This window comes from Microtus pennsylvanicus, chromosome 1 (genome assembly GCF_037038515.1).
Source record: "Microtus pennsylvanicus isolate mMicPen1 chromosome 1, mMicPen1.hap1, whole genome shotgun sequence".
NCBI lineage: Eukaryota > Metazoa > Chordata > Mammalia > Rodentia > Cricetidae > Microtus > Microtus pennsylvanicus.
The window spans coordinates 212,740,196-212,759,635 of record NC_134579.1 but is presented as its reverse complement, the minus strand read 5'-3'; the positions used below and the strand labels follow the sequence as shown (position 1 = coordinate 212,759,635).

At 48.2% G+C, this 19,440-nt stretch overlaps 1 protein-coding gene across 1 annotated transcript in view; it reads right to left on the bottom strand.

Annotated features, from left to right (window-relative positions):
- The window catches only part of Igf2r (insulin like growth factor 2 receptor), a 97,357-nt gene extending 78,121 nt beyond the window's left edge, over positions 1 to 19,236 (bottom strand). Inside the window, exon 1 of the mRNA XM_075950782.1 lies at positions 18,943 to 19,236. Coding sequence (XP_075806897.1) covers positions 18,943 to 19,100 — 158 coding nt within the window. The 5' untranslated portion in view covers positions 19,101 to 19,236. The remainder of the gene's footprint in view (positions 1 to 18,942) is intronic.
- Between the last annotated feature and the right edge of the window lie 204 nt (positions 19,237 to 19,440).

Below are 19,440 nucleotides of genomic sequence, written 5' to 3'. Positions count from 1 at the left end.
CAAGGTGCAGTGATGGACACTGGGCAGCCAAGGAAGGAGGATCAATAGTTTAAGGACAAACTGGCTACAGAGTGAAGCCTACCCTAGCCTGGACTAGCAGAGAACCCATTTCAGGCCAAGCATAGTGGTCCATGCCTTTAATCCCAGTGCTCAGGAGGCAGGTCTCTGTTGAGTTCGAAGTCAGCCTTGCCTACATTGAGAGTTCCAGGACAGCTAGGGCTGTACAGTGAGACCTTGCCCCAAGAAAGAAAAAGAAAGCAAAAAATAAACAGTAGAAGTTGTTACATTTAAAATCATGAACTAGATGACTGTAAATTTTCTGGCAGGTCAAAGGCCAAGCAGCCAAATGGCCCGGGCTGTAACCATCCTCAGAACGGAGTCTGTAAAAGCTGAAACCTCAGCATGGGGCTGGCCATGCAAGCACCTGAGAATGAGAGCCCCAGAGAGTGAAGTGAGCGGACAACGAACTGGCATTTTATCTTTTAGAAAAGAATTCTCTATTTGAAACAAATACGGACAGTCAAAACTAAAATTCCATCCCATAGCAACAGTTCACTGCTAAGCAAGAAAGGCGCCCAAAGTCCACCCTTTACCAAGTTTATACAGTGAAGACTGGACAAAGGCGGCAGGGCAGGCAGTTCACTAGCTCAAAGGGAAAGCAAAGCCTTAATCTTTTAACTCTACCAAGAGGCACAGTTTTGAGGAGACACCAGCAGCTGAGCACACGAGATGTCTCCATGCCCTCCCGAGGAGTGAGGTCCAGGGGCATGCTCACAGCTCTCCACTGTTACTCAAAGTCATTTGAGGGACTGCAACAGGCAGTGAGAAGGAAAAAACACCAAGGTTGGGAACATAGTTGGTCAACTTGAAACACAGCCTGAAATCTGCCCACTGTCCCTCCCACCCTTGCAAAATTCAGTCTCTCTCCTCAAATGAGGACACCCAATTGTTAGTACACACATCTGAACACGTGATTCCTAGTTAGGGGTGCTCTTGGGTGGGTTATGAAGCATTAGGAAGTGGAGCCCTGCTGAAGGAAACACGTCACTGGGAGACAGGCTTTCACAGCCACACCCAGCTTCCAGTCTGTTCTCAGAGCTCCCTGCCTGTAGACCGAATGCCTGGATGGGAATGTCTCAGCTTCTTGTTCAAGACATCCACTGCCGTCTTTTTCCACCATTACAGAGCGTCCCTCTAGAACCCTAAGGTGAAATAAACTCTTCCTTCTATAAGTTGTCTTGGTCATCACAGCAACAAAAAGCAACTGCTTCAGAGGCCCTGCACCATATATAAACCAGGATGGCAGTACGAGCATGGGAGGTAAGAGTCAGGAACTCAAGGTTACCAATAGCTACATTCTGGAACACAAAACTGCTCTCTTCAGTTAAGTTCTTCAGGCTAAGTCACTAAGATCTGTCCACTTTTATGGCCAAGGCCACCTGAAGGTTAGTTCCAGGTTACTACTATTTACCAAAACATTAGGAAGGAAATGGGCTGGAGAGACAGCTAAGGATAGTGAGCCTGGCATACATGAGGCCCTCCCCCCATCCTCAGTACCAGGGAACCAGAGGGAGAGCAGGATGCCAGGCTATGTGTGCCTCAGGACAAGGCTCCTCCCAGCGCCAACCCCTAAGTAGCACCCACCCCAACAATTGCTCCATCTTCAATACTCTTGAATTCCTCAGCTTAGGAGGCAAAACACCAAGGCTCAGAACAAGTATGACCTCGCCCAATGCCATCCAGCTATGAAGTGGCTAGGCCAGGAAAAACCCGGGTTAGCCAAGCTCCAAGGATAAGAGCTGTACCACTAGGGTCGACTGTCTCATTTAGTCTACATTTTTAAGATAATTTACATTTTCTGGAAAGTATTTAGTTTCAATGACAACACTGAAAAGTTCTCACACACATGAGCGCACATAACTCCCACACGCACATACCCACTCACACATGCAACACTCGTGCACATACTCACATACGCGGGCACACACACATACACAAAGCAATTAAGATGACAGATGTAGGGGCTGAAGAGATGGCTCAGTGGTTAAGAGCCCAGGCTGCGCTTCCAGAGGTCCTGAGTTGAATTCCCAGCAACCACATGGTGGCTCACAACCATCTGTAATGAGATATGGTGCCCTCTTCTGGCTGCAAGCATACATGCAGGCAGAACACTGCATACATAATAAATAAATAAATAAATCTTAAAAAAAATGACAGATGTGATATAGAGACTTCCAAGTTCCTGTTTCATCTCACAGCCACCCGTGCACAGTACCATCTTATCCAATAACACAACATTAAGTCATTCTTTTATAGGCACATCCAAGATACAGAAACTCCCTTTCTTTTTTTTTTTAAGATTTATTTATTATGTATTCAGTGTTCTATCTGTATGTATGCTTGCTGACCAGAAGGGGCACCAGATCTCATTATAAATGGCTATGAGCCACCATGTGGTTGCTGGGATTTGAACTCAGGACCTCTGGAAGAGCAGGCAGTGCTCTTAACCTCTGAGCCATCTCTCCAGCCCCACTCCTTTTCTTGTGTATGCTGTCAAAACCCATTTGGATCTCGGAGGAGGGCGACTTCTCAGAGTGACCTGGAAGGAAACACTGGGGAACGCGAAGCCCAGACCACCTGGCGCTAAACAGCAGGCTACTTGACCAGACTCCTCACACCCGGCAGGTTCCTTCCCTCTGGCCAGGCCACTGGGCTCTAAGCTTCTGAGCAGAGAAGCATCCTCTCCACTGCTCTCAGACTCACTCAGGCCCCTTCCTTTAGAGGGACTATAAACACAGATACAAACCAAGAGGTCCGGATATCACAAACATGCTGTGTATTTGATGAGCTATCTCTAATTTTAAAGTGAGCGTGGTGGTAGAAACACACTCAACAGGAGTGGTTAGCAAACACACCTACTTCTCCAGTACCATGTCTGCCTGTGTACCACCATGCTTCTGAATTGTAAGTCAGCCTCAATTAAATGTTTTCTTTTATAAGAGTTGCTGTGGCTGGGTGGTAGTGGCAGACGCCTTTAATCCCAGCACTCAGGAGGCAGAGGCAGGCATCTCTGAGTTCAAGGCCAGCCTGGTCTACAAACCAAGTTCCAGGACAGCCAGAGCTACACAGAGAAATCCTGTCTCAAAAAAACCCAAAGAGTTGCTGTGGTCCTGGTGTCTCTTCACAGCAAAAACCCCTAACTTAAGACGGATATAACCTAAAGGGTTTTCATTTTTAAAATCTTAAAAGTCTGTGACACTGTAGGTCAGGAACAGTGAGTGTGTTTATCTTATTATCTCAGCACTGCAGAGGTGGAGGCAGGAGGAGGCCACACAGCCAAGATTCTGACTCCAAGGGGGGGGGGGTAGAGCCAGGACAGGAGGGTCATCATAGATTCAAAAGAAGAAAACAAAAAAGAAAAACAAAAGGGGGCAGGGTAGCAACATGGCTTGTGGGGCTAAAACATTTGCTGTCAAGCCTGACAACCTGAGTTCCCTGGGATCCACATAGTTGAAGAAGCAATTTCTACATACCTGACCTTCACACATGTACCATCGTCAACACATATCACACACACAATAAAAAATAATAAATTGTTCTAAGTATTTTTAAATTTACACACAAAACCAAATCTATATACTCTTAGGGAAAAAACCCCAGAACCCACCTAAAAGCCAGACTCAGTAGTGCAAGGGTCAGTTAGTTCAGCCCTCTAAGGAGATAGATACACGACAGAGATACACAAGAACCCTTGTCAAAACCAGAGGGAAGGCAAAGACACCCAAGGTTCTCTCCTGATCTTTCCATTTGTGTGCCTGCCCACACACGCGCACACGCGCACATACACACAACAGGGGAGCTAGTGTGCACGCACACGAATACTTCTATGGTCAAATTATTTGCATGCCAATCCCTTAATGAAAAATACCTTAGAAACTTCTTGGGTCTCTTTCTGTCTTCTAATAGGTACATCCCTGTTAACTCAACCTCTTCCCCATTCAGTTATGTATCCTCCTAGTTCCCCAACCGCCTATAAGTCTTAAGATGACAGTGACAGCTTGCAATCATGTAGCTGGTCAATATTTAATCACTGGTTTATAATTATCAGCACACAAAGCCGGTATGACAGAATCAGTCATAAAATTAACAAGCACATGAGTCAGTAATTTGTCTTCCTTTAAAAAATGAGAAAGTTGATGATCCGCACAACAAGATACACACACAGTGCTAGCTGGGGGTGCTTGTCGTGATCCTCAGTGAGCATGAAGCTGCCTTTTGGGGACAAAAAGAATCCTGAGTCTTTCCAACTCAACTTCCAAACATGATTTTGCTTTGGAGGCATGTATCCAAATCCTCCAGTAGAGTGTGAGGCTGTCTCCTATCTTCAGGGTCTCAGCTCATACATGCAGCACACTGGCCCAAAAGCCAGACCAGTCTCTGAAAGATGAGGAGGAGACAGGGTCCCTAGTGGGCCTACAGCAGGCAGCCAGCAAAGAGTGGACCTTGGGGGCTGTGTACTGGCAGAGTGACTCAACCCTGACCAGACGATGACACTGGGAAACATGACTTTGACACAGCAGGGCCCAGGATTAAATAGGAAGTACTTCACTTCCTATTCTAGCCAACCACAAGACTGTGGATAAAGATACGAAGCCAGCTCAAAGAGCAAGAGAAGATCCTCATGGAGAGTCAGCCTTTAGTCAGCTTTTCCCAGAGAGCTAGAGTATCTAGAAGCAGGAATCACCTGGGTAAGGAAGGAACCAGCCAGGCTGGACCAGGGCTGCAGGCAACCAGGACCCAGTGGTCTTTGAACCATGTCCTACGTGAGTGATAGCAGAGGCAGGTGGGAGAAAGGAGCCTCTGAAAAGGAGCCATGATCACAGTGGAAGACTACACAACACAACCCTGCTCAAATCCACCCCTGCACCCCAGCCTATAGGCGGAGTGGAATTCATATACTCTAAACCCCAGCTTCCTTATCCACAAACCAAGCAAACCCAAAATGTTATGAATAGGGAGGAACCTGGATGAGGAACAGCATTTGAGAGCTGTGATGTAACAGAAGGATGCAGATTGCTTAAGAACTGAGTTCACACGCACAGAAAAGGACAACTGCCACACGACACAGGCAAGGAGCTGAAGAGGGCAGGGAAGGGCAAAGGGGGACCCTTGTCCTGGGCCACACTCACCATGAAGCTGAAGAATCTGAGCCTCCAGATACAACTCCAGGGGTGCTGAGACACGGCAAATACATGCACAAACATGTGACAAACATGTGGGAGACAGTGTTAGAGGGAAGACTTCTCTGTTCCTAAGGCCTTGGTGCACAGTCGTCTGTCCCACTGCTGTGCCAAGCTAAGACCACACGTCACAGAAACAGGAGTGTGTGATGGTAGCCACGAAACACAGGGAGGGAAAGTGGGACACACAGGCAGGCCTGGGACAAGATGGCTTCCAAAGATGTGCCCCCAATGATCCTCTTTCTCCAACTAGGCTAGGCATCACCTCTGAACATTCCTATCCTCTCCCAAGCATGCAATGAAATTATGAATATGTCTGTGAATTAATCTCTTGATGAGGCCAAAGCCCTGATGTAGGCAGAGTTTCTGTATCCCAGCAGCTGCTCCCAAATAAGCAGAGACTTTATATTAATTATAAATGTTCAGCAGACAGCTCAGGTTTATTACTAACTAGCTCTTAAATTAAATTTAAATTAGCGTCCCCCACCTTTGGTGTTTTTTCAAGACAGGATTTCTTTTTTTTTCTTTTTTTTTTTCAAGACAGGATTTCTTTTTTTTTTTCTTTTTTTTTTCTTTTTTTTTTTCAAGACAGGATTTCTTTGTGTAGCTGTCCTGGGTGGCCTTGAACTCAAGTTCAACTGCCCAGCGTTAAATGAACCCATTTCTATCTATGTGCTTTTACCTCCCCTACATGTCCTGCTTCCTCTCCACCTGGTTCATGGATTCCTGTGGCTTTGCCCTTCTTCCCAGCATTCTGTCTGCCCTGAAAATTGTGCCTAGTCAGCGGCCAATCAGCTTTTTGCTAACAATGAGAGTAATACATATTTACGGTGTGCAAAGACTATTCCATAGCACCCTGATGAACCAGCCACCTCTCAGTGACTTCACCTACCGCTAGAGATCAACATTTCAAAAGCATAAGCCGGGGGAAGGGACAACACACTTCATACCCAAACCACACACACCAAAGTGCATTGGGGGAAAGCAGGGCACACGGACAAGACACCAGACCACAGAAACAAACAGACAGCTTCTTCCTGGTTGTCCCCTCGGGACAGGCCAGCAGCCGAGCCTCCCCAGCCCGAGCAGCTGCCACCAGAGTGCCCGCCTGGGAAAGCTGAACTGCCCACAGCACAGGAGCGAGGATTCTCACCCTCAACAATTTCACTACAGCAAACAACACCTGCCCTCCAAGACATAGAGCTGCCAGGAACCACCCAGAGCATGGGCTTGCCCAGCTCAACCCCAGCACACAGGCTGCAGCTAGGGTCATCAGGTGGGCCCCCTGTGCCTGTGCATCTGTAACTAGGATCACGTTCTCCTCCTGAACTTCAAGGAACAAAGAAAGGGGCAACGGAGCCTGGTTAAAGCTCAGTAGTGCAGCCTCTCCCTCAGGGTGCGATAGCCTAGTGTGTCTTTAGTGCCAAAAATTAAAAGTTAAAAAAAAAAAGATCTACAATGGGAGGTGGTACACAGAATCCTAGTCCGAAGAGATGGAGTCTAAGGATGTTCTCAGTCGTCGAGTGCTGACCACCATGCTCACAGCCCCTGGGTTCAGTGGTACCCAGCAGGATATAAACAGCAGTAGTGGCCTGCAGCTGCGATTCCAGAACCGGGCAAGTGGAGACAAGACGGTCAGATGCACAGGGTCGACCTTGGCTATACAGCAAGTTCAATGCCAGCCTGGGTGAAATGGCACACCTGGGACATGCCCTGCAAAGCTTCTGAACGTAATCACTTAACCCTCACTGTCTCAAGAAGCACACAATCTCCCCCATTTTTAGAGAGCATGGAAGTTAACCTGGCCTGCAATCTCAGATCAGAAAGGGACCACCCACAGCAGGGCCTCGCCATGCCCTCTGCCCCAAGCACAAGCCACTTCCCACTGCATCCTGGCAGCAAAACTGTCACCAGCCTCAGGAACCTGAATGACACGAAGCCACTCTGCACAAAAGCAAACCAATCAGAACTTTTGAGGTTTGGGGTTTGCTTTTGAGTTCATGCTGGCCTGGAACTCAGGGCAATCCTCCTGCCTGAGCATGCCAAGTGCTAGGATTATAGATATGAGCCACTCAGTCCAGCTTCCTAATTTCCACATCTTCTTGATCCCCAGTAGCTCCAAAGTCATCACAGTCACCTCTGGGACCCAGTCCCAGGGTAACACTCTTGACATCTCTCCTGTGCCCACCGACATGGGGTTGAGCAAGCTGCAAGGCTCTTCCCTGTCAGAGGCACAGTTTACACCCTCACTTCCTCCCAGACTCCCTTTCCATCATCACCTTACAAAAGAGCCTAGGCATAGTGGACCCCTGCCCCTGCTCCCCTGGGAGCCCCTCATCCTCTCTCACATTATTAAGGAATGCTGGGCCCCATGACACCACTGGCTCACATGCCTCCTCTAAGAGTCAACAGGAAGAGATGTTGGCTTTCACTTCAGAATGGAAAGTAGCCTATCTACAGCTGGTCAGGTGAGAGGAGGGGCCCAGAGGAACAATGACGATGACTCAATGGGTCCTGCCCTTGTCACTTCTAAGAAACCCTCTTCTGTCATTTCTGGTCTGGTGGCTTGTTCTATTCGCAGGCCAGGCGGAGGAGTAGGGAGTTTTCACATCTGCTTTAAATGTGCAGCTGACGGCCAGGCTTGTCAGCACAGACTTGGAAAGCCAAATGCCACGGCGGCTGAGGGCAGGAGGCTGAGGGCAGGAGGCCGCAAGCCTGAGGGTTGTCTTAGGAAACTCAGTGAGACCTGTCTCAAAGTTTTTGTTGTTGTTGTTTAAAAAAAAGGGGGTGGGGGGGGGGACTGGAGATACAACTCAAGTTTAAAAAAAGGGGGTGGGGGGACTGGAGATACAACTCAAGTTTAAAAAAAGGGGGTGGGGGAGGACTGGAGATACAGATCAAGGGCACAGTGCTCGCCACCTTAGAAACCAAGGCCCTAACTTCAAACCCCAGTACTGCCCACAAAAGGGAGTAAAGACTGATTTTGGAGTCAGTTGGAATTAGAACAGCTTTACATCCAGTCAAACCACATGGAAGCTCTGGACAGCACATACCCAAAGTTCAGCCTAAAAGGCTGAGACTTACCTCCCAAGCCACTGCGATGCAAGGCAAGTTGGAGGCCACTGTTGACTGGTGTCTCCTACCCTAGAGCATAGCTAGGACCAGCAGTTCCACAGCACCTGCAGGATCAGTCGATCCTGAGGAGAGGAACTCGCCCTACAGCGCTGACTGGGTAAGGGGAAACTCCTGCCAAAGGCCAGCGGCTGATGGGAGGGCAAGTTTCATACCCCTGGGGACAGGACAGTTGGATTTTCCTCCACTGTGATGACCCCTCCACATGCTATCAGAGACCAAAATAGAACATGACAGCCCTTGGCACCTCAAAAACCTTGCCAGTAACAGCTGGTTTGCAGTTGTAGAGCAAGGTGAAGTGACCAAACATTTTCTCACTAACCTCTGGGGCTCTACCACCAGCAGACAATCCCAACCCCAAAGGAACGAGCAAAGTCCAGCTGATGGCCGGGGCCACTGGTGGGTACCTAAGCCAGTCAGGCCTTCCGGCCTCCCTCTATAGATAAACAACCACAGGGCTTGGTGGCTCATGGCTCACGTCTTTAATCCCAGCACTTGGGAGGCAGAGGCAAGCTATCCTAGTCTATACAAGAGAGACACTAATTAAAAATAGATAGATAGATAGATAGATAGATAGATAGATAGATAGATAGATAGATAAAGAAATAAAGAAATGGCACAAGGCCCAGTCCAACATGGGGCACCTGGACCTGGCACCTGCCCAAATTCCACACCTCCTGTGCCAGGGAGTTTTGTGCTTGGGAAAGTCTTGCAATCTGCTAACGCGGATCTCAGAACTGAGTGTGAAGTAGGACTGCAGAGCCACAAACCCACAGCTTCAACCTTTTCAGAAAAGACCCTTTTCTTCCGCAAAGGGAAATCTCAACCAGCAAGCACTCACCAACTGAGGCAGCGATTCCTGGGCCACTAAGGGTGTGTAACACTGAGAAAGTGACTTCTAAAGGAAACTCCCAGGCCAGCACCTGCCTGTAATTCCAGCACTGGGAATGCTGAGGCAGGAGGTCCTCGCATCTCGGCTACAGAGAGCCAGTCTCAAAACATAAGTAAGGCAACTGTGTGGAGGAGCAAAAAAGACCCAGAGACGGCCTGGCCCCAGTTCCATCATCCAGACCTGCCTCAGCAGGACTCATCCGGACTGTCAGCAGGCAGCACCAGCACTCTGCCAACAACTGTCCCCAGGGGCCAGCAGCTGCCTCCAGCAGGAACAGTGTGACTGAGTGGGTGTCTCATAGCAAAATAAGAAAAGATTTCAGGCTCCACAACCAGCCCCTGGCATGTCTTTCCCATCTCCCCAAAAACAATTTATAGCCAAGTTCCAACGAATGCTTCCAACCCTGCCCTGAGCAGCTGCACGGGGCAACAGATGTCCAAGATGAGATTTACCGTAAAGAGCACCATCAGGAGCCACCAGGGATCAACGCAACATGAATCCAAGATAACCACCAAAGAAAAGGCCCAAGGGAACAAAAAGATAAGAGCCAGGCAAGTCAGGCAGGGTACTACCTGCTTGTAACCCCAACATTCAGAGACTGAGGTAGAAAGATCATACGTTCAAGGCCAGTATGAGCTATATAGTAAAACCAGGTCTCAAAAAAAAAAAATAGCTGCATGATGGTGGCACACTTTTAATCCCAGCATTCGGAGGCAGAGGCAGGTAGATCTCTGAGTTTGAGGTCAGTCTGGTCTGCAGAGTGAGTTCCTGGACAGTGGGGGACACACAGTGAAACCCTGTCTCAAAAAACCAAAAAATAATAAACAAATACATAAATAGAAAAATGGGACATTTAGGAGGCAAAAGCCAAGTGGGTCTCTGTAGGTGAGGCCAGCTTGGTCTCCACAGTGAATTCCAGGACAGCCAAGGCTGGGTGAAGGGGGATGGGGGTGGGGGGAGAGGAATGAGGTGAGGGCAAAGGCTGGGGATACAGCCTGACTGATATGAAACAGAGTACTAGGGCATGACATTATTAGGAGGTGTAGTCTTGTTGGAGTTACCATAGAGGCGAGCTTTGAGGTCTTATATACACTTAAGCCACACCCAGTAAGACAGACCACTTCCTGTGAGTCAAGATATTGAAAAAAAAAAAAAAGATATTGGGCTCTCAGCTCCTTCTCCAGCACCATGTCGCACCATGATGATAATGGACTAAACCTCTGAAAATGTGAGCCACTCCAATTAAATGTGTTTTCCTTTATAAGAGTTGTTATGGTCGTGGTGTGTCTTCATAGCAACAGAAACCCTAAGGCAGAAGCTGGTACCAGGAGTGGGGCGTGGTGTGATAGGCCAGGCCGTGCTTTTGTTTGAAAGGAAAGCAGTTGAATATTTTAAGTGTTACTTATTGGGCCAAACTAGTAGGAGCATGGAAGACAGTGATGTGGGGGGGGGGGGGGGGGACTAGCTCAAGAGGTTTCTGGGGAAAGAATTTTAGCATTTTTGCCTAGAGATCGTTCTTGTGACATTTTGGTGAAGAATAAAGTGGCTTTTGCCCTTGTCTGAAGAATCTGCCTGAGACTAAAGTGAAGAGTTTGGATTAGTCCCATTAGCAGAGGAAATCTCAAAACACAGACTCTGTTGTGTGGTTACTAGAGTTAACTATAATTAAAATATATAATGAAAATAGCAAGCTGAGCAAATAAAAATACAAAACGTACAGACTGAGAAAAGGGGCACCGGGAAGTAGAACAGAGCTAAATCCTGTGTTCAAGGAGATAAACAGATAAAGAAATGAACTAAATGAATAGTGACCCCATTCACCTAAGTTTCCAACTTATTTAAAGGAATTAATGAAAAAACTTAGAGCCAGGTGTGGTGGTGGGGCACACCTGTAATCCCAGCACTGGGAAGTCAAGAGGTTGGCAGATCTCTGAGTTCAAGGCCAGCCTGGTCTAGAGTTCTTCTTTCAAGGCAGCCAAGCTTAGGCAGTGAAAGACAGAAAGCTGTGAAGATGTTATTGAACAAGGGGGTCATGTTCCAGCCCCTATAGGAGGCTGCTAGTCACATGGTTCTGGCTTTAGAATTAAGGGTAGAAGAAACAGATTGTGGTATTTGCTTCGGTAACAAAGGAAAGTCATTGAGGTCAGGCATGTGTCAGGGTGTCCCTGAATGGAGGCCTAGAGAGGTCAGGAGAGGCCATTGTGTGAAACTGAAGGAAAAGTCTGGATTGATTGCCTTGGAGACCCAAGATGTTAGAGATGCCAGAGATGTAGGATATCTGTTGAAGAAAGCTGCTAACAGGGAGTGGAACCTATCCAAGAGAAAGGAGTGTGTTTCAGTCAACAAAGCTGAAAGAAATTGGAGATCTAAATAAAAGCATTTTGATATCAGACATGGAGATAAAGTTAGGAGTTTGCTCTGTTTTTGGGTCTTGCTTTGGTCCAGTATTTCCTCATTATTCTCCCTTCCCTCCATTTTGGAATGGTAATGTACATCCTGTACCATCGTATGTCGGAAGTATGTAGTCTGTTTTTTTTATTTTGATTTTATAGAGGATTACAGTTAAGAAATTGCATGAGCCGGGCGGTGGTGGCGCACGCCTTTAATCCCAGCACTCGGGAGGCAGAGGCAGGCGGATCTCTGTGAGTTCGAGGCCAGCCTGGTCTACAAGAGCTAGTTCCAGGACAGGCTCCAAAACCACAGAGAAACTCTGTCTCGAAAAACCAAAAAAAAAAAAAAAAAAAAAAAGAAATTGCATGAATCTCAGAAGATTTTGGACTTTAGACTTTTAAGTAAATTTGAGACTATGATATATTATGAGGACTTCTGAAGTTAGGATGGATACATTTTTGTATTATGATATGGCTACAAGCCTTTGGAGGCCAGGGAGTGGAAAGTGGTGGTTTGAAAGAAAATGGTCCCCAAAAGGGAGTGACACTATTAGAAAGTATGGCCTTGTTGATGTAGGTGTGGCCTTGTTGCAGAAAGTGAGTCACGGTGGAGGCGGGCTTTGAGGTCTTATGCTCAAGCCACACCCAGTAAGACAGACCACTTCCTGTGAGTCAAGATGTGGGCTCTCAGCTACTTCTCCAGCACCACGTCTGCCTGCATGCCACCATGTCGCACCATGAAGGTAACACACTAAACCTCTGACAATGTAAGCCACCCCAATTAAATATTTTTCCTCTATAAGAGTTGTCATGGTCATGGTTTCTCTTCACAGCAATAGAAACCCTAAGGCACTAGTTCTTATGAGTTACTAAAATGTAAACAAGCCTTTGATGTAGTGAAGGAAGATGTGCACAATTTAAGCCAAGGGTTTCTTAGGGGCTGGAGAGATGACTCGGCAGTCAAGCGCACTGGCTGTTCTTCCAGAGAACCCAGGTTCTATTGCCAGCACCCACAAGGTGGCTCACAACTGCTTGTAACTCCGTGCCAAAGGATTCAACACCTTCTTCTGGGGCCTCCAAAGACAATAAACACACATGGTACACAGACACACATGCAGACAAGACACCCATACACATGAAATTTAAAAAAAAAAAAAAACATCTCAAAAAAAACAAGCCAGGTGTGATAACAAAACCACTGACTGTCGGCACTTGAAGACAAAGATGGTGGAGCACAAGTTGGACAGACTGGGCTAGACAGTAAGACTCTGTCTTTAATTAATTTAATTCTTAAAGAAATCTTGAGGATGGGAAGGTGCCTTTGCCAGTAAAATGCTTGCCTTAAAAGCTGAGAACATAAGTTGGAGCCCCAGACCCTGCATTAAAAAGCCAGCAGCACACACTTATCCCAAAGATGAAGAGGTTGGGAGTGGAGGAGGGAGGAAGATCCCAGCTCAGAGGCCAGCTAGCCTAGGTGGAGTTCACTCAGAGAGATCTTGTCTCAAAAAGAAGGCGGCACATGAGGTTGCCCTCTGACCACACACACACACACACACAAACATAAAGAGGCACACACATAACAATAGAGGCACAAATACAAACACACACATATATGTATACACACACCCCATATAGTCACATACATACACACAGATGCACGCCTGCACACACATGCATGCACACCTGTGCGCGCTCTCTCTCACTAGAAAAACACAGTTTATCAAAACTGGCTCAAGAAAAGACAAGAAATCAGAATAGACAAAAATGGAAACTGAAACCTGAAATGTTGGGAAAAATGACAAATGCTTCTAACTCCAGAGACTGAGGCAGGAGGATCCCAATTTCAAGGCTTGCTACCCTACACATGAGACCATGCCTTAACATAAATAAATAAAATAAGTAATAGGCACCATACTCTAGCTCCTCCCCCTGTTCTACACCTCCTCCCCCAAAGTACCAGGTTACTAGAACATTACTAAGTTGTACCAAAATGTATGGAAAAGAAAACATCTAGTTCATACAAAAACTGATCCCAATGCATTAAAAAAAAAGGTTGACTGATTCCACAAAACTGTCACACTCCTAATAACAAAAATGAGCTGAGAACACAGCAAAGAAAAATTATAACACGGTACCAGTTAAAAACTCAGCTGCTGCCCAGCATTGGTGAGGTAGAGGCAGGCAGACCTCTGTGAATTCAAGGTCAGACTGGTCTACAAAGCAAGTTCCATGACAGCCAGGGCCATTACACAGAAAACCCTGTCTGATGGGGGAGGGGGGGTAACCTCACCCAGCAAACAACACCCAGTACAACAAATAACAACAACACATTGGGGGGGGGGGACGAACATTCACCTCCTTGCTAAGAGGAGAAAAACTCTGTGACCTTGGGGTGCCCATTGATTGTCAATGAGAGAATTTTTCACGATTGGGGGGGGGTTCATCTGAAATGTTTGGGAACATTTCCCTCTCTCTATGTGGCCCAGGTGAGGAGCATGGGATTAAGAGTCTTGGGATCTGCTGAGCACAAACCAGGAGCACTGCCTAACACAACACCCTGCAATGCACAGGAAGGCAATGCTCTTCCAACAGTGAATTCTGCCACAAGCTAAGATTTCTTAGCTTCTATGGTTAGAAGGAGAATGGCCCCCAAAGGTCCCCATATTTGAAGAGATGGTCCCCAGCTGGTGGCGATATTTGGGAGGGCTAGGAGGTATGGCCTTGCTGGAGGAAGTAAGGCAGGCTTTCCTTCAGGCTGCGGTTAAAGATGCCACTTGCTGCCATGCCAAGCCCAGCCAAGATAAACTCTTTTGGCTATATAATGTCCTAGTCGTGGTGTTTTATCACAGCAACAGAAGGGGGCAGGGGGGAACAGCGCACATATCTAAGGATTTGACCCTGAACGCCTTAGAAACTCCTAAATTTCTGCAAGTACATGACTAAAAACAAATTGCTAAGGGGTCAAAAGACAAAGTATTATTTACAAAAGAAAAGAAAAAGGTGTTATTTTAAGATCTGATAGAAGGTAGAGGCTAGAGGACCGGGAGCTCAAGGTCACCCTCAATTACTACGCTACGGTGAGTGAGCTGTAGTGAGGGCATAAAAGACCCTGTCGAAAAAGGAAAACAAAAGCCACAATGTTACCATAATTAACCATCCTAGGCTAACACATACTCACCGTTAAAAGAAATGCATGCACACAAATGGATGGGATCCAGGCTAACATGTGGCCCAAATTAAACATATAAACATTGTTCTTCTGGAAAAATTGCAGGAGGGAAAAAAATCTCCCTAGAGATAGCAACTAAACTGACTGCGACTCCCAGCTGGCTTCATTATTCTCTTGTCCTCAATATAATAAAAACTCTCCAGCATTCATACCCACACAATTTGCAGAAATCCTGTGCTGTTTAAATTTCAAAGTAGTTAAACCACCAGACCAAGCATTTTACAATCAGTTCCAACTGTTACACTTTCCCTATGAAGGATACCGTAAACACCTAAATCAAGGGTGGAAACAGGCGTTCAACATACGTAACATGGCATTCTGCAAAGTTTAAAGAATTAAGTTACTCCACTGAATGGCTATGCAGGAGCATGACTCGGCCCTGCCATTGCCCAGCCTCTGACCCTCTCTTCTTCTCACTTATCCTGCCCCACTGACCTTCGCAAGTTCTCTACCCCAGACCTTATCAAGGTCAGTGCCATCAACGGGCTCACCAGCCTCACAAAGTAAGTTCTTCATCCACAGCACATTGTCCTCCAGACATCTGACAAGTATGTATTATCAGCCAGGTCTAGTTTGCCTGGAATCCTGACTGCAACAGAGAGAGACAGGGCAGGACAGGGCAGCCTAGGCAACTTAGCAAGCCAAAGTCTCAAAATAAAAAACAAAAGAAAAGGGATGCAGCTGAGAGGTAAAGCACCTACCTACCATGTGTGAGACCTTAGGTTCAGTGAGTGCTCACTATCTGTGGGAAGCAGGGGTGTCTCTGTGTGTGTACAGTCTCTTCAAAGAACAAACAGTTGTGTCAAGTGCTGTTGCGTACACTCGCCTCTGCCACGTCTGCTGCACTTACGCATCTCACAGAGCAGGCCTCTCCACTGTGCAAACACCCTAAGACCTGCTGCTGGAATGGTTCCTTCACCCCTCCCCAAGGCTAAATGCAGTAGGAACTATGTGTGCCCCGTCCCAGCAGTCAGAGCCGGGTCAAAGCTCTGAACCAACCTGAAGTTCCCACAGGAAGCTGACACTCCAGAAATAGGCCAGGATTTCCCTCCTGTTCTCTGGAAATTAGCCTCTCTTGGGAGAGGCTGTCTGAGAACCCACAGCTTGGGCTTAGAAAAAGCCCCGTGAAGCCTGGACAGGCCGATATCATTACAGAAATAACTTCCGGAACTGCCCTGGGCACCAAACCATGTTTTTCCAAGCAAGGAGAAAGTAGTTCGCTCCGTTGGTTTACAAACACCTGAATAGTACTTGCCACACAAGGAACTGCCTCTGTGACCAGTGACAGAAGCAAACACAAAAAGTACCAACTGCAGGAGCCTACTGCTCACACCGAGGAGACCCATGCCGGCTGTTTACACCGCAGCCATGGGGCCTGTGACAAGAATAAGCAGGCGACCAAACACTTCATGCTCCCTTGATATTGATGAAACTCATACTGGATTTAGAAAGAATTACTAACCTCCTTCCTTGTACAGGTACCTTAGGGGCTGGAAGGCCACTTTATCTAACAGTACACAGATAACTGCCCGCAGTCTCGAGGAAGTGGTTAAAAGCACGAAGAGATTCTAAACTAAAGGGCTGTGTAAGAAAACAGCTGCTTAGCTTGTCCTAAGCCTAGTTTGATCTCACAGAACACAAAACTAAATGGCAACACACAAGACAAACTACACTCTGCAGACACTAAGTTTGGAAGAGACACTAAAATTGATTCCAAGCAAGTTTCTATGTAAAAATGGAACACAGTGACAGGCAGGAGGAAATCTAGAGGAACCACCTTAGAGATAGTCGGAGGCTACGCCAAGCACCCCGAATGAGGCCTTATCAGGGTCTACCTCTCCTGGTGGCCCCAGGATGTGGCTGCAAAGGCCATTCAACTGGGCTAAGTACCAGAACTCCCCTGGCCCAGATGAGAATGAACACAAGTTCAAGACAGTGAGATGACCACGCACAAGTGAGTGGCCCTGAGACACACTATCAGTCTCCTGCCAACGTCTAACCAATTAAGAAATAAATTCTAAGTCAGGCGGTGGTGGCGCACACCTTTAATCCCAGCACTCAGGAGGTAGAGACAGAGTGAGTTCCAAGGCAGCCAGGGCTACACAGAGAAACCCTGTACTGAAAAATTCTTTAAAAAGGAGGGAAGGAGGGGAAGAAGCTAACACTATGGGGGTGAAGAGACGGCTCAGCAGTTAAAGGCATTGTTGATTCTGCAGAGGACCCATGTTCAGTACCCAGAACCCACATGGTGCCTCTCGACCACGGAACTCCAGTTCCAGGGAACCCAACAGCCTCCCAGGACACCTTGAAGGCATGTGGTCAACAGTCACACATACAAACAAAATACTAACGCACGCAATAAAATCAAAATAATTTTTTAAAGAAATGAATTCTACTACAGCAGGAGAGTGACCTGGTTAGAGGGGACCCAAGTTCAATTCTCTGCACCCAGACAACCTGTAACTCCAGCTCCAAGAGATCTGAGATCCTGTCCCTGCCTCTGCATGGCAGACACATACACACACACACACACACACACACACACACACACACACCACTTTAAAAATAATAGTGTCAAAATAGAATCCTAAGGAAAGGGCTTTAGGTCAGTGGGAGATTGCTTGCTTGGCACGTCTGACCTAGGTTCGAGCCCCAGTATCACCCCGTCCCAAAAGAAACAAATTCCAATTAACTAACAAGACTACTTCCACACTAGCCCAGCTGTGTTAATTCTTGGTCACTGCAGTACTTAATCCAAAATTTCCTGTTCTAAGTGCTCCAGAATTGTTTAAGGGTCACCCTTCCTCCGTATTATGGAGGGGCAGCAATTTCTCTTTGGGCAGCTAATTGGTCTATAAACCGCAGTGCAGCAGGCTCTGCCTCCAGATACTCTCCAAAGTGGGAAAGAGAAGTCTGGTCTGCCTAGTTCCCCTTGCAATAATGATGCCTACAAGTGGTGAAGTCTAGGTGAGAACAAAACTCTCTGACACGAGCGGGAGAGAGAAGCCTGTAACTAACATCAGAAACTTGAAGTTCAACTCAGAAATATCTGACTCACTTCTGAAAGTCAGGGCTAAGGCTGACTTAAAGATTTGCATCCTGCTTCCTCCTTATCCAAGTTCTAAAAACAAGAAAGACTTCCTATCACCCTGAAGAGTCCAGAGGACACCAGGAGGTGGTAGCCACATCTTTAATCCCTGCACTTGGGAGGCAGAGGCAGGTGGATCTCTGTGAGTTCAAGCCCAGCCTGGTCTACTAATTCCAGGACAGGCTCTGAGGCTACAGAGAAACCTTGTCTCAAAAAAAAAAAAAAAAAGTCCAGAGGAGGCCAGGAGTTCCCAAACCCCTGGTATTGGAAGTTCCCTCGACCCACGAACCTGTGTCCAACACTAACAAACTTGAACAAGACTGGAGATTATACAACGTCGGTTCCCAGAGCAGAAGACTACACTAGAATAATACACTCTGGAGACAATGACATCATGTGAGCAACCAGACAGGAAGCGGACTGGGAGAACTGAAGGGTAAAGTCTTTGAAAGCCAACACGGATGACCACCCCTCTACCCCCGTCAAAAGAAGAAAAAGCGTCACCCACTGACAAATAGCTACTCTAAATCAGGAAAGAAAAAAAGTGTGAGAGAACTGCCACAGACGGGGTCAATCTGCAAAAGCACCACTACCCAACTCCAAAGCCATCGCGTGGGCTCGCACTCCCTGGAGAGAGTCTGCACACGGGAGGGGACGCCTCCCGAAGCCCCGCGGCTGGAACTTCAATGAAAACGTGCAGTGGGACAAAAGCCCAGCCGGAGCTCTTGCCCCTTGCAACTTCCGACGGGCACACCCCGGCCACGGGAGTCGCACAAAGCCGCCCGACTTATGACAGCCACAAGTGGCCTGGCACGGGGCTCCGTGGGCCAGCCCCACGGCGGTGAGTCCCCCCGCGCATCGCCCCGAGGCCGTCGCAGCCACCACGCGGGCAACTTTCCCGCGGGGGCGGGGCGGGGCGGGACTGGCGTCTGCGTGTCCCCCAGCCCGCGCCCGCCACGCAGGACACCTACCTGCACAGAGCGGCCAAGTCCGCGGCCTGGGCCTGCGCGGAGCCCGGGGCCGCCACGAGCAGCAGCGGCAGCAGCAGGAGCGGTGGCGGAGGCAGCAGCGGAGGCAGGAGCGCGACGCGCGGCCCGGAGGGCACAGGTCCCGGCTGAACGGCCCGCATCGCGCGTGGCGTGGGGCTCCCGGCGGCGGGCCCGTTCGAGGCCGAGGCTGGGACACGGTCGCGCCGCAAGAGCGGGGGCGAAGCTGCAACGGGAGCCGGAGAGCGAGAGCCCGAGCCTGGGGGTGGGGAGGGGGGGGAGTGCGGCGAGGAGGCGCTCGGCGGCCGTCCCGGACCGTCACGTGAGCGGAGACGTCCCGCCCCTGCCCCGCCTCCCGTTCACGTGATGTCCTTATTCAGGTGATCTCCGCCCAGCCCTGGGTCACGTGAGCACCGCACCCGCGCGGGACAGGAAGTGTTGCGGGCCGGGCGCGAGCGCCAGGTAGCTACTCGAGGCCTGGGT